The sequence below is a fragment of the Mauremys reevesii genome, linkage group 2 (assembly GCF_016161935.1).
Source record: "Mauremys reevesii isolate NIE-2019 linkage group 2, ASM1616193v1, whole genome shotgun sequence".
Taxonomy (NCBI): Eukaryota; Metazoa; Chordata; order Testudines; family Geoemydidae; genus Mauremys; species Mauremys reevesii.
This window is the reverse complement of record NC_052624.1, coordinates 31,861,704-31,877,120: the sequence shown is the minus strand read 5'-3', so window position 1 is coordinate 31,877,120 and position 15,417 is coordinate 31,861,704. Positions and strand designations below refer to the sequence as shown.

Genomic DNA, 15,417 nt, shown 5'->3' with positions numbered 1-15,417 from the left:
GCATAATGAAATTAAAATTTAGCAAGAAAATTAAGTTTCATAGTAGTAAAGGTAAAAATCTTGCTTCATGAAAAGTACGCTCAGTGTGCCTCAGTCATATCACTGGCAACTTTCATTATGATTCCTTCCAGTAAGAAATTGGAAGCCATTGTAATAATGGAACTCATGGTAAGATATTTTGCTGTGTTTTACCTAAAACATTGCAGGTTCTGAAAATAAGATTTCTATTCCTTTTTTATACTAAGCTGCAGTAAAATAAGTCCCAATAACAGTATGTCATAAGGTCTCTCAGTTTCCCGGACACACACTTTTGTGTTTAATAATCCTTGTGTGAGACAATAAGAAAGAAGCAAATCCTTCATATTTAGTGTGAGTAGTGTACTAGTCAGGAACTGTAATAATGCACTTTATTGGGAAGGAAAAACTAAATTAATGTTTGTCTTCTGTTCAGAGTCTGCATCCGTGGACAAGTCTGTATCCCATTCTTGCACAACTCCTTCGACATCTTCTGCTTCTGGACTGAATCCAACTTCTGCACCTGCTACTTCCACAGTCCCTGTCTCACCTGTCCCACAATCACCAATTCCTCCATTACTGCAGGACCCAAATCTCCTTCGACAGCTGCTGCCTGCTCTTCAAGCCACCCTGCAGCTTAATAATTCTAGTGTAGATATATCCAAAATAAATGAAGGTAAGACTTCTACAAAAATTTAATGTAATCTTACTTTATAACTTTTATTTATGCAAATCCAATGTATAATGGAATATAAAACCATAATAGCTGGAGTCCTACTTAAAATAAGGGGAGTAAAATTGTGCAACATAGACAAATGAGTACCTGGGTAAACTGAGCTGTGCTGTTAAGGTTTCTAATTTAACTTTTTAAACTTGCCATATAAGTTACTATATAAAATGTAATATATAAATACTTAATTAGCAAGATAATTTATGTGCACAAGTAGTCTCATTGGAACTGGGGGCTTTGTTGGTTTCGTTCTTTTGTCTGGGACATGTATCTGGCTGTCAGTATGGAAAGGATAGGCTGCATGACCTTGCTAAATTAAAGACTTCTCCAAATAGTGTACCTATGGGCACGCCACTTCAGTGTGCATTTGCCCCATGTTCCTCTGATTGGATATTTGTGGTAGCAGTGCTCGTTTGGCTTACCTGTGTGCTCCAGACATCTTTGTGCCTCATGCTAAGCATATATTGAGCTGCGTGGGATAACCCCCCTCAGTTCCTTCTCAACGGCCTAAGATGGAGCCTTTAATATGCTCACTTCCAGTTTTTCCTTGGTGTTCACCTTTACTGTAGCTTAGTGTAATTCAGTGGTCCCCAACCTTTTCCGGGTGGCGGGCGCCGGACGACGAGCCACCGAGGACCGTGGCCAGCCAACAAGCATCCGCTGAGAAGCAGCAACGTCCAAAGGTGTCGCCACCGAAAATCAGCTGCATTTTGGCGGCGATGCCTCTTGATGACGCCGCTTTTCAGCGGATGCTTGTCTGCCAGCCAGTACGTAGGTGCACATAGATGCTCCAGCGTTGGGGACCCCTAGTGTAATTAGTTTAGTCCAATTAGTTTATTGTCACTATTAGTTGGATAGCTCCCTTTTCCACTGTTAGAGGTTTTTCCATTGAACACACCCTGTCTCTCCCCACCCACTTTTTTTTTTTTTTTTTTTTGGCTAGGCCTCCCTTAAGGATTGTCCTTGTTTGTTATTCCATGTTTCCAGCCTTCAAGTGCTGCCTTTCTTGCTGGAAGTTCATCCCAATTAGCAACAGTCATTCTTGGTGCCTCTACTGTTTAGGGGACACCATTATGCCATCCATGTGTAAGATCTGTACTACTTTTATTAGCAAGTCCAGAAAGATAAATTAAATTTCCCAGAAATTTGGCTCTGAGCTAGCTCTGAAACCAGCTTTGGACTCTGGCTCAGAGGATCCCCCTGTATACTTGTTTTCAGCTACATTTAGTGCAACCTCTGTACCTTGATCACTGAGATCTTTGTGGGATAAGGCCAAATATACTCATGGTGCTTCAAGAAAAAGAAGTGATCTCCCACCAGAAAGCCGCCTTTGAAGAAATCTCTGTCATCCCAGGACACCGCAGGTCCCAAAGTAGGTACATTTAAAGCACCAAGCAGTTCAAGTACTGGGAGCTCATCAAAGCCTTCAAGTTCTGCTAAAAGCCATGGTACTAAGCATGCCTTGGTGCTGATGAATCATGTCCTCAGAAGAGAACCTGAGAGACTCCAGGAGGCTGGTAACATCGACCTCTGTACCCAAACCAGTATCCCAGTCTTCTGCTCCCGTCAGCGTCTTCAGTATTGGCACTTTTTGTTAGAAACGTGCCTCCAAGGCAATGAGTGCCCTGAGTACCGACCCCATCTTTGAGACAGGTACTACTGAAACAGTCAATATTGGTACCAACCCTGACTATTGTGGATCCTGACTTGACTTCAAATCAGGTACATTCAATACTGCAAGAATTGGGATACTTCAGGGATTTTTTTGTTTTTGAAGAACTGGAGTCCCCACTGCTAATGGGTACGGAGCACTTGTCAGTGCCAAGATCTACTGGGTCCCCAAAACCATATCTTTCCCCAGTGCATACTACCTCTCCATTACCTGCTACAGAGGGTAGACAACGACCTGAATCTTCACTATCTGAACCACTTCTGGAATATGTTAAGGATTCCTATTGATTCCCAGATCTCTGCCCAGGAATCTCCCCTCTACTATGGAGAGTACATCTTCCCGGTCACCTACTCTGAGAGCTGTCAGGAACCCTGTTATTCCCTTCCTTCCATTAATCAGGGGCACATCTCTCAAGGTCATTACAGATAGTGTGGCCTGCATGTTCTACATCTGCCATGAAGGGCTAGCAAGATTCCCCTCTCTTTGTGCCAAAACAGTAAAGTTATGGAACTGGTGGATAGCCAGTCACATCCTCATTTCAGCCTCTTTCAACCCCAAGTGTACAAAATACCGTGGCTGATGATCTCAGCAGGCATTTCTCCCAAGATTGAGTGGGAGCTGGACACATGGGTTTTCAAACTGATTTTTTCTGACCTGGGGGGTTCTCATAAGTGGACTTCTTTGCCACCACCATTAACAAGAAGTGCGTAAAATTCTGTTCCAGATGAGGACTTGGGTCCTCAGTCTCTGCAGGATGCCTTCCTCATTCGTTGGATGGTGGGCTTTCTCTATGTATATCCTCCAGCACAGCTGATCTTGGGTGTGTTGAACAAAATCAAATATGACAAATCTAAGGCCATTTTAGTAGTTCCAATTTAGCAGAGAAGTCTGGTACCCTTACTTGATTTGTCTAGCTTCTAGTATGGTGTTGTCTTCCGTTCATTCCTCACCTAATGTCTCAGAATTCCGGATGGACTCTCCATCCCAACCTGGGAATTCTTTGTCTCAGCGCTTGGTTACTCAGTGGTTCTCAGGGATAGAGACTTCTTGTTCTGCAGAAGTACAGCAGGTATTGTTAAACAGCAGGAAGATATCTTTATGAAACACTTTCAGAAATGGAAGTGGTATACCCAGTGACCACTTTCACTGGTTCACTCGTTTCTCTCCATTGTCCTTGACTACTTGGGGGAATTGAAAAACTCTGGTCTCTCCGGGAGTTCCATCCAGGTACATGTGGTGACAATAACAGCCTTTCATTCCTCTGTTGAGGGATTCTCAGGTGTTTGCTCACTTCATGACAGCAAGATGCATCAAGGGTTTGATTAACCTTTTTCCACAGATTAGCAAGCCCGTCTGTGCATGATATTTAAACTTGGTCCTTGACTGTCTCATTAAACCTCCTTCTGAGTCATTGCTACATGTTCCCTTCACCTGTGTCCATGAAAACAGCTTTCTTGGTAGTCATCACTTATGCCTGAAGAGTCGGGGAAATGGGGGCTTTAATGGCAGATCCTCTCATTACAGTATTCGGGGAGAAAGTTCATTACCTTTGGTTGAAACTTAGGATATGGTGGTATCTTCTGAACTGCATATTAGCCAACTTATTTGTCTTCCAGTCTTTTTCCCAAAACCACAGCAGACCAGGGAGAAAGCTTCCCTTTGGATATCACTTTGAATGTCTGAAGGTCATTAGACGTCTATCTGGATAGAACCAAATCTTTCAGAAAGGCAGGTTCCCAAACTGTTCCATTTGCAGACAGATCCAGAGTTTCCACAGTCTCCACTCAGAGATTCTCAAGATGGATCTCTGGATGTATCATCTCTTGTTATGAAGCTATCAATTTCAACGTTCTTTTAGGGAGCATGCCCATTCTACAAGATCCCAGTCTACTTCTGTGACACTATTGGAAGGCGTCCCACTGGCTGAAATTTGTAGAGGGGCAACCAGGTCTTCAGTGCATACTTTCTTCAAACAGTATGCCTTGATTCATGCTGCCGAATCAGATGCTACAGTTGATAATGCAGTTCTGTCTGCAGTGTTGGACTCGACTGTGAAGCTCCTTCCAGGAGTACTGCTCAGGTGTCACTAGAAGTGGAGCACCTTTAGGGACGCTACTTGAAGGAGAGATTACTAACCTGGTGCAATAACTGGAGTTCTTCAGGGTGTTCCTATGGATGTTCCACTACTCACCGTCCTTACCTTCTGCTTCAGAGTTTCATAACATGGGACTTAGTGATAAAGAAGGAACCGAGGGCACTTTGCCCATACAGCTCTATGTATCCTGGGTACGGGGCACAAGGATGTCTGGAGTGCATGCATGGGTGAAATCTCAGATCAGAGGCACATGAGGTGTGTGCATACCTAAAGTGGAGCACCCATAAGGGGATGCTTCTTGAAGAACTCCAGTTACTGCACAAGGTGAGTAACCTCTTCCTCTTGCCCTTTTCTGTTACTGATGCTAGTTAGTTCAACTGATTCTCCATCAACCTTCTGCAGTTCACCCTCATATTCTAATATGTTGTTACATCACTGTTCATGTATGCTGAAGTTTCTAATAGCTCTTTAAAGCTAATTGAACTACTAGGTTTTTTATTAATGGAACAGAATCTTCCCTGGCTTTGTAGACCAAAGGCAGGAAGTGAGCTGTAGAGCATTTGCAGGTTTCCAGAGACCAATGACATTTTTTGCGTTTTGTCAAATGAGATGGGGATAGGTTCTTTTCAGAGTTTAAAAACAGGAAAATTAACTTGAAAGACTCTAAACAGACGCATATTCAGTATTGTATAGAGCAAGGCACAATAAATGGCTTTTTGATCTTTGGATTCTAATGTTATTTAACTTTTTAAGTTAAACATTAATCATTCATAGGCAGTTAACAGTTTGTGTATAGAATCCATATCGCTGTCAGTGAAAATCAGTCCACTTATTCAAATGTCTAAATCTGGATTTGGAGTTTAACTTTAAGCACCCATATTAGACAGTGGGTTTTGTGCTTTGCTTTACAATTTTGAACATATTTTATGTTTGAACAGAAACTTAGAAAACACCGCTAAAACTTATTTGTTTAGTTCTTACAGCAGCTGTGACACAAGCCTCTCTGCAGTCTATACTCCATAAGATTCTCACTGCTGGACCATCTGCTTTCAATATTACTTCCCTGATTTCTCAAGCTGCACAACTATCTGCACAAGGTATTTAAAGTCTCACTTTCCCTTATGTAAAAATTTTCAGATTACTTTATACAAGGGTCAGTATAACTAAAACTCTGTCACTGAATGTCAACACTGGTAATTAAACTTTCATTTGAAGTTGTATGTTACCCTCCCTCTGAGGGTAGGATGTCTGATACACTAGAAGTTGAGGACTTTTCTTAAGGTAATATGTGACACAGCCTATGCTCAAGGAATTGTTGGCTGATAGACTAGATTAGATGAACTCTTAATAGGTCTCTTCTGTCTTAAATTTTCTGATTCTCTAACTTGATAAATAATGTGTGGGTAAATACCAAACTGCTTTTGGGGAACTCAGCATTCAGGCACTGCACGTTTTTGATAGAAAGTTTAGATTAATCTGTTGCACAGAGGAAGAACAGAATATTAAGCATTGGGTACCTGAGGCTGGTTACATAAGAATACCTTTTTCTCATGATACTTCTGTGTTTGTGATCAGTAGAGGCTCTTAACCTGGGGTCCATCAATTTAACCTTGAACCTCATTTTAAGTGAGATTGTGAAACATTATTTTTCTGAGAGAGATCTTTGACTGTGGAATGTACTTTCTTACCCATACCTCTTTAGTCTGCCAGAGTTTTGATGTTAACCTACCAGGTACAATATAAACTCTGTTTTTGGAGGCATGTTGGGAAGGTGCTAGTTTATTTACAGTAGAGCTGGAGATTGAAAGGAGCTTGATAGAAAGAGCCTTGTGGTTTCTGTAGTGTGTGTGGTGGGATTTTGTGTGTGTGTTTTTTTTTTTTAATGGCAATAGAATTAAAAAACTTATTGGCAGCGTTGGTTTGGGTGGTTTTGTTTTTGAATGAGATGCTGAGAGCCTTAGGTAGCCGCTACATACATATTTCATTCTTCTAGATGAAGTATCTTGGGAAATTAAGTTTAATTGGCCTGAGCACTTTACATTAAGAATTTTGAATAAAACTCAAATTCCCCTCTCCATATTTAAAGGCCCAGACTTTCAAAAGTGCTTAGCGCACTGAATTGAAACCAGATTATTAAGAGCTCTGCTTCTGTATAGATATCTAAATAAACAGATCATATTTTTCAAAAATGCTCAGCACCCAGTAGCTCTTGTTCTCAGGAGTTGAGCGTTTTTGTAACTTCTCTTCCGATCACTAAGTAGGATCTGTTTTTTCTTTGTATTTTAAGTGTGTTTTTTATTATGCTTTTTATTTTGAGTTTCCTTTCTCATTAAGCAGCTTTTACGCTTAGGTGGAAAAAGATGCTATAAAATATTGTCACAATTTCTTTTTATAGCTCAGCCATCTAATCAGTCTCCAATGTCTTTAACTTCGGATGCCTCATCGCCAAGGTCATATGTTTCTCCAAGAATAAGCACGCCTCAAACCAACACAGTTCCTCTGAAACCTTTGATGAATACGACCCCTGTATCGTCACAGCAAAAGGTAAGATGCTTAATGATTTACGTGCAAGTGGTGAACATTGGACAGAATGGTGGTAACCTATAATTTGAAGAAGGGATAAAGAAACCATTTATGAAAGTTTTGTATATTACTGATGCGTAATCATGTATAGAAGTGTAAGCATATCGATATAAGGCACAGAAGTACTTTGTCAGTATAAAATGATGAACTTGAAGAGTTCCAGAAAACTTTCCGTAGTAGAACTGCACTTCCATTAAGAGACTCTGTGAAACTGACATTATGGAGTTGTCTCTCATCTGGATGATTTCCTTATGAAATTTGTTATTCTTACAAAAGGAAAGATGTTCATTGCCATGGTTTGAACAGAACAAATATTGGAATGTTTCAGGCATTATCCGGCATTATTTTTCTGCTTTTTGCATTCCCCTCTTTTTCTTTTCCAATTTGATTTTTATTTTACTCAGAGCTATCAAGCTGTCTGGAGTAGCTCATGATCATGAGTGCCAGCTGTTACAAACCAGGACACAAACCCCAAACTGGTTGTGTGTTCTATACTTGGATTTCTCCAGTCAAGTATCAAATGTGAGCATGTCAAGCACAGTAACAGCCTTCACATGGAGTCACAGACAGTCCCCTTATTTGTCTTGCCACCCAGGCAAGTCTGCCTTTGTGATAGACGATCCCTTTACACTAAAAATTACAGTAATATTTAGGTTACTCCCAGTCCCAAAGGACCAGTCACTTATCTCAGGTCAGTTGCATCCTAGATCTCTCACCAAAGACATAGCTTGTAGCCAGTCTTATAATAAACCCAGTTTTATTAATTAAGAAAAAGAAATGTTATTTATAAGGTTAAAGCTGGTAAATATACACACATAAATGAGTTAGTCTTAGGTTCCAAAAGGTAATAGAAATGGCTGCAGTATACAAGTTTTTTATGTTCTCTAAAGGTAACCCAAGCTAAGCAGCTTGGGGATCCCTTGCTTATGCTTAGAAATATTGCCCTCTCCAAATTCGAAGCAGCATAGTGATACAGTTCCTTCTGTTCAGGGATTTTTATTCCCCCAGAGTTCAGAGTTTATTCCCTCATTGTTTGCCCCCGTTTCCTCTTCATGGGTGCATGTGTTGCGGGGGCAGTCAACAAAGTCTTTTGGTGTTTTTATGTCCTTTGATGTTTTACAATGGCTCATTTGGTTTCAGTGGGCCTTCTTTATTTTAATTAATGCTTCGTTCCTGTTTGAGTTGCACAGTTACAGAGGTTTACAGTGCAAACACTCAATATAATTTTTACACCATGGGATACAGATGTTATAAGTGAGATCAGTACATGCATCATCCTACAAGTATTTAATCAAGTCTAAACACGTTCTTATAAACTTAGCATTGTTAAAACAGATGTTGACACGCAGATGAGCCAGACTAGTTCCTTGCTATGTGTTTGTCAGTGTTCATTGAGGCCTAAGGGCCCTGGTATGAGCTGCAGCTGTATTTGGCTGGCATTTGTGTCTCAGAAGGCTAAAACAACCCCTCCCACCTTCAGTGGTGTCTGTTGCAGTAGCACTTCCTCATAGAACCTCAATCTCCGACCCCTTCTCTCCCCCACCCCCATTATCATAGTGAATGAGGCTGTGTCTAAAGTGATTTCTGGATCTGTGATGGACAAAACCAGCCATTAGTTTACTTAAATGGGGAGAGAAACTTCCTCATGAGAGCACACTTGCTCCTTGAGCTAGCATCTTGATGGGCTTTCTGGGCTGTGGTCAATAAAACAAGCTTGTATGAAGGAGAGAGAAGCTTGCACATGGTGAAAGAGACTCTTCCTGATGCAGAAGAACCTCACTTTGTGAAAAAGATGCTCCCAGACTACCACAAGGTTAAGGATCTCATCACTCCTATTTTTCTGGGCTGAGAATTCCTTGAGAGGATCAGTGACCAAGAAAATGACACTTTGGATAATCAGCTCCCTCCAGCGGTCAGAGGATGGTCCTTTCAGTCTTTCTCAGAAGCGTTTTCCTGAGCCCAGAGTATCAGCGGAGATTCATCACAGTAGGTTGCAAGTATTGTTTGCTCAGTTCTATAGCACTTTCCAGACAAGGCCTCAAGATCAATTGAGACAAGTCTGTTCTCACCCCTACTGAATACATAATGTTTATAGGGGCAGAACTGGACTCCAGGTCAGCAAAAGCATACCTTCCTCAAGAAAGATTTTCCATGATGAATCACCTCTTTTCACACCTTTAGTCTTATCAGAGTGAGACTCTGCGTCATTATACAGCGCAGCTTGTGTGACTCAGTAGCTCCAACCTGGGCATATCATTCTCATATTCCAACCTGATGCATCTATCAGTTAGTCCACCTCTTCTACTTCTGAACCTCCCAGAAATCATTTTACAAAACCAAGGCCAGGTGGCAAACTTCTATGGATAGAAGTTGTTATGCAGCTGTGCAAGAGGTTTCAATCCAAAGCAGAGTGGCCTCTATTAGAAAGATGTGTCAAGCTAAGAGGAAGTATTTCTCGTTGTGATCCATTCAGCGCTTAGGCTCTTCTATTCTAACTATTTTGGATTACTTGCTGACTTTGAAACACTCAGGACTCTCTTACTACCAGTCATCTGGCCGCTATATTAGCGTATCACCCATCTGAGTAATTTGATTTTTTTCTCACCCCATGGTATCAAGATTTTAAAAGGGCTTGATTCATGATGAGCCCTCCCTTAGAACCCATGTTGTCCTGTTCATTATATTACCTCTGTATTAAAACAGCATTTTGGGTAGCCATCATCTTGGCTCATGGGGTGATCAAAATTCAGGCTTTTGCCAAGCCATTAACTGTATGTCATAAAGACATTTACTCTCAGGCCTCATCCAAAATCTTTACCAAAAGTGGTTTTAGATTTTCACGAAAAAGCAATGTCTATATTTTACCAGTATTTTTTCCTAAACATCATAGCTGTCTTCCATAAGCTAAATTCCACACACTAGATGTGCTTAGGGGTTTTATCGCCTTAATCTTACCAGAACAAAACCATTTTGTAAATCGTCCAAACTAATTGTGGCTTTTTTCCAAGATTCATAGGGCACCTACTTGGAGTTCTGTTCATATGTTTTACCAATCACTACTTCTCCATTGTGGAAGATTCTAGATCACAAGTCCAGTTTGGCAGGATTGTCCTGTAGTCAGTATTTAGGTTAGAACTCTTATCGTTCATTTCCTTGAGAGATTATTGCTAGTCAGTCACCCACAGTGGGATTCACATGGGCAAATGCTTGAAGAGAGCTTGCTTAGCTTACAATAACTGGAGTTCAAGATACTGTTTTCCATTTGGATCCCTTGATCCACCTTCCTTGCCCTCACCTGGATATTTTGTATTAGTGAAGAAACTGAGTGGCGGTTGGGGCTACTTCACCCTCTATATGCTCATTGTAGGGGGCACAAAGGTGAACAGTGGCACGTGTGCAACACCAACAGATGTTGCTCGCTAAAAGATTTCAGGCTTGTGCAACTGAAGTGCTCACATGCCTACAGTGGAATCAGTGCAGACAATCTCAAACTCCAGTTACTGTAAAGTAAGTACCCTCTTTCTTCGAGATCAACCTCTGCCTATTCACAGTCGCTACCCACTTGTCTCATTTCTTTAGTATCTTAGTTTAGGAATTTCCATGTTGGAAAAAACTGAAAGGAATCCTGTGAAAAGGAGAGGGAGGGAGAGACAAGTGTCTCTAACAGACACTGATCTCCAGAAGATTCCAGTCGCTTGCAATCAGGCACCTTGATTTCATAAGCGTGATTATTCAGAGGCTCATCTCAAAGAACTCTAGTTACTGGTTTGGGGATGGTCATTAAAACAATTACAGTCGGGGGGGCCAAACAATCAGGGAGCCAAACTGATGTACATTTTTTATTTTGAAAATGTGAATTTTTCCATTACTAATAGAGATGTCATACTTGTTGTTGCCTACTTTGTGTAAGAATTCTCAACAAGCTGTTAAAGGTCCCTATTTGAAAATGTAGAGAAATATGGCATTAGAGGCAAAGGCCTGACATGCATTTAAAAAATTGAATCATGGCATTCACAGCGAGTAACACCTCTTCAGTGTGAAGTGTATAGCGTAGTACAACAGAGTTAGTGTTAGAAGCGATGTTGGTGCTTTGGAGGAAATGGATAGTTGATGTTTGATTGCAACTCTTTTAGTTATTAAAAATTGGAAGTTTGAGTGATGTCAAATTTATCTAAAGAAATTGGTGCCTGTGGTGGTGGGGTATTGAAGAAAATAGCAGATGGCTTTTATCCAAGTTAAATTTTAAAGAAGTGCCCATTGCATGAAATGAAAGTGCTGTAAATGTAGAGCCAGTAAAGAAATAGGATTTATTTGACCTTTCTATGAAACTTAAAGTACTAGATGGGCAAGATGCCAGGCTAGAAAAATCATTGATCTGATTGTACCTGGTAATCTCCATGTTTGTCTCTTTAGTGCATATGTTTGAGATTTATGATGCATAGGAAATCTGACCCAAGTTTTGAACACTACAGGTAACTACTCCAGGTGTAAAGCAAGGACCAGCTTCACAGTCAGCACCTCAGCAGCCGGTAATAGCTGACAAGCAGACAGGCCATGAGCCTGCCTCTCCTCGAAGTCTTCAGCGCTCAAGGCAAGTTGAAATATCTGTTTATGTTGCTTTGTTGCTGTTACTCTGGATAAAACATACATTGTAGTCAGTGCAGTTAGTGAGCTTGGTTTTTGGTATACTTAGGACCAGTGTAAGCATATTAATTAGCTCTGCTATTGCTGTAAAGACACAGCTACATAACTTGTTTGATTTTTACCCCTTTCTGTTTGGCTCCACAGATCTCCACTTCACGCGTTACGTGCCCTGCTAGGTGAACCACAGAACCATTAACAGCAGCAAAATTGAGGAGTGTACATTAACGATTCCGGTTCATTCTGGAATTGAGGATACAAAGGATCCCGCCCTCTAAACATGCTTCATTTCCTCTTCATCTGTCAGTGCAGTTACAGAACCAAATGTTGTTCTCTGCACATGACTGGTTATTAGATTCAGAAGTTTGTGGTTTCTTGTTTTGGTATTCATTTTTAAGTGAGTTGACAGCTTCTGTTCACTGACTTTGTTGCTTTAATGGTAAGCATTAAGAGCAAAACAAGCTTCACAAAATGCTCTTCTCTGCCCAAAATATTTTTCACCAACATCCAGACCCTGTCTGACTTGTTCGCTTGGTGTGTATATACGCATTCAGCCTGTGATTGTAAGGCATATGGGGTGTTTGCCTCTAGCATCAAGCTTTCCTTTTGGAGGAAGACTTGGAGTCAGAGGATCTATGGGAGAGTTCCATGTAAGGAATTCTCTGCTTTTGAGCATGTCTGATCCAAAGTTTGACATCTGAAATCAAGAACTTGTCTTTGGAGCCATCTGGAGTGGAGTCAAGGTCTTCAGAGTCTTAAGAGCCAATGACTTCAGATCCATCTCCAGGAAGGAGAGCAGCTGAATTCTTTAAGGCTAGGATCTGCCAGCTTCTGAAAAGCCATGGCACAGGCACTCTAGGTCAACAAAATACTCGTTTTTTTAGAAGTTGGATTAGGTGTCTGATCTGAAAGTTGATTCTGATCCTATCTTTGTATAGGTGACATCCTTAAATTCTTGGCATGCTGAATGAGGATAGGGATCTTCTTGGATCTGAAATGGTCAGATTCTTAGTCTGCACTGGTGGGAGCTTTGGGACTGCTTTCTCATCAAAGGCCCTCTTTGAAGTCTTTGTGTTATTAATGGACTTGGATTCTTCCTCTGTTCCACTCCTATCACTTTAAGATCTCTGGCTTCTTTATTTCCCAGAGCGGTCACCAGAGATAAACTTCTCTGGAAACTATATCTATCAAGGTCAATTTTGTAAGGAAAGAGAAGTGAGTCAGGAGCTCCTGGTCCTTCAGCACCAGCTGATTTACTGACGCTTTTCAGTCTGTTCCTTTTGCTGGTTACTGGCTTTCAGCGCCACTCAGGATGTCATTTGTTTCAAAACAATAGAAGTATATCTTATGGGTAATGTACATGTTACGGCAGCGCTTCTGAATTTATTTGCAGGTATGAGCTCACTTTAATTGTAGTATTTCCTTCTCAGACAACATGGAGAACACCATGTTTTGAAGAGCAAAATGGTGTCCTCCATTCATCATGAACTGGTATGCACTGTACATGTGACGTCATGCTGTGCGGTGCAAAATGGCATCCTCCACACACTACGCATCTCTGTGACCCCATCTGCTGATTGTGTGATCCCACTTGGGGTCACAACCTGACATTTGGGAACAGCTGCCTAAGAGGTTTAGTCTCTGTGGATTCCAGGTCTTTTTCAGCTTCCTGTTCTCTTGGAAGCACTTCAGCTAAAAATATAGGAGTGCAAGTAGTCCTGTGGTCAGGAGAAGTCTCTGTAATGAAATGCGTTTTATTCCACCCAGTGGAGGATTCAGAGTAACTGGACTAATTTGTAAGTGTCTTTACCCAGCACTGTCGTCAGACGACTTCTCATGGCTGTGCAGCGCTTCAGTGTGGCAACGTATTTGAACAGATATGAGGATTTGTCATTCCCTCATACAAGAAAATTCCGTGGAAATGGTGCTTTCAGAACTGGGACTCTTATCATTTACATCATGCAGTGGTGAAGACAGCAACCTGAATTTCAAGGAGGTCAGGCCAACAAGAGCGGTCCCTTAAATTCAGTGACCTAAGTTGATTCTTGCCAGATGGGGGTCATCTAGACATGGACTTGTTTATCACAAGTCTGTATCAAAGACTTTTCTCTAGAGCAGACAGGGTCCTGAACTGTGCAACATTTCTTTTACACTGTAGAGGAAATGACTCTTGTATGCCTTTACTTCCTCTGTTACCAAAGGTTCTGCTGCAGGTCAGAGCTCAAGTGCTTTTGGTCTTTGCCCTGGGCTTCAGCTTGTCTTTGGAATTTACTGTCAGAGAGAGAGGAACTGACGGATGGCAGTGGGTGTATAGACTGTCCCAGAGAGCAGCATCCAATGATTGTGTGTACACCCCTGAACAGATTTAGTACTTTGAATGGTTCTGTGGCTCATGTTCAAGGGCACATGACTCCAAAGTGTGGATCTGCATAGGCAGTATATTCTGGGAACTTTTCTTTCTTTCCCCACTGAATTTTTAATGGAACTTGAAATTTAACATTACTATATCGTATGCATGTATGTTTGCTCAGTTTATAGTTACATAGCTTCTTATACCGAAAATACCTTTTTTTTTGTATTTTCAGTTATGCAAATACTGCTGTGAATATTAATGAATCGCTGTGTGCCTTTGCAAAACAATGAGTTAACTACCACTGTTGCCAATAAATTAAAACAAGATGGTTAGTTGTAAGCCAGAGAACTTTCTCAAATCCAACCATTCTAAAAGTTCAGTAGTTAGATTTTGACGTAAAAATATTGAGCATCCTTTTGTTTCCCTAATACTTTAGGGAAGTCCATGATGCCTGACAGGTAAAGTGAAAACCTAAGTAGTTACTGGAACCTAGGAACTTTATAATCTAAACTGAGAACAATTGATTGATCAGTTATAACCGCATTTTAATTTTTCAGGGTTTAGAATGATTCATAATTACATTTTCCTGTAATAGTCTGCATCTAAACCAGTTTGTTTCTTTTAGAATTAAAACTTTTATAAATTATCTTAAAGTAGTTTAAATAGCTTATGATACATTTAGGCTATTCTTTGACTAATTTTGATTTTTAAAACTTAAAAAAAAATGCTTTAGAGGTGTTTATGCCATTTGGTTTTTATTGGTCATGATGCTATGAAGGAAATAAGTCACATTGATGTAATAGAACAGCAGCAGTGGACTATTCTTAAAAGAAAAATATGGGAAGAATCCTATTTAACCTATAATAACGACCTGCACTTGCTAGAAAAAACTGAGGCCAAACAGGCTTTTTTCTATTCTTGATTTCTGTTTACTACGGAGAAGGCATTTTCCAGAATTAAGCACTTCACTTATACTGTATCTATGTATTTCTTTTTATGGCAGGAATACTGAAGAAAAAAGATAAGTCCAAAAATCACCTTCCTCAAGTGTGTTTGATTAATTTAAAAAAGAAAATCAATATTTAAATCTGTTTCCCTCATAATACCTTACTAAATAATTTCAAGATTAAAATATGGTAAAGAATAGTAGCTTAAATGTTGGTAACACTTTAAATTTTAACTTCGTATTTATATATTCAAGGAAACAGTAATGAATTCCATGCAAAAAGAAGTGAACATAAAATATACTTTCTGAATGTCAAAGTAGGCTTCCCGTTTATGCAAACATATTTGGCCTAATGCAAGTCTTTCTGTAAACTATGATTCCA

General features: G+C 40.4%; 1 protein-coding gene across 2 annotated transcripts in view; it reads left to right on the top strand.

Moving 5' to 3' along the window:
• WAC (WW domain containing adaptor with coiled-coil) overlaps positions 1-15,417 on the top strand; it is a 107,509-nt gene that overhangs the window by 78,843 nt on the left and 13,249 nt on the right. For both annotated transcript variants that reach the window (XM_039524997.1, XM_039524996.1), the window contains exons 8-11: positions 452-691; positions 5,487-5,609; positions 6,908-7,056; positions 11,568-11,686. In XM_039524997.1, the coding sequence (XP_039380931.1) occupies positions 452-691; positions 5,487-5,609; positions 6,908-7,056; positions 11,568-11,686 (631 nt within the window). The remainder of the gene's footprint in view (positions 1-451; positions 692-5,486; positions 5,610-6,907; positions 7,057-11,567; positions 11,687-15,417) is intronic.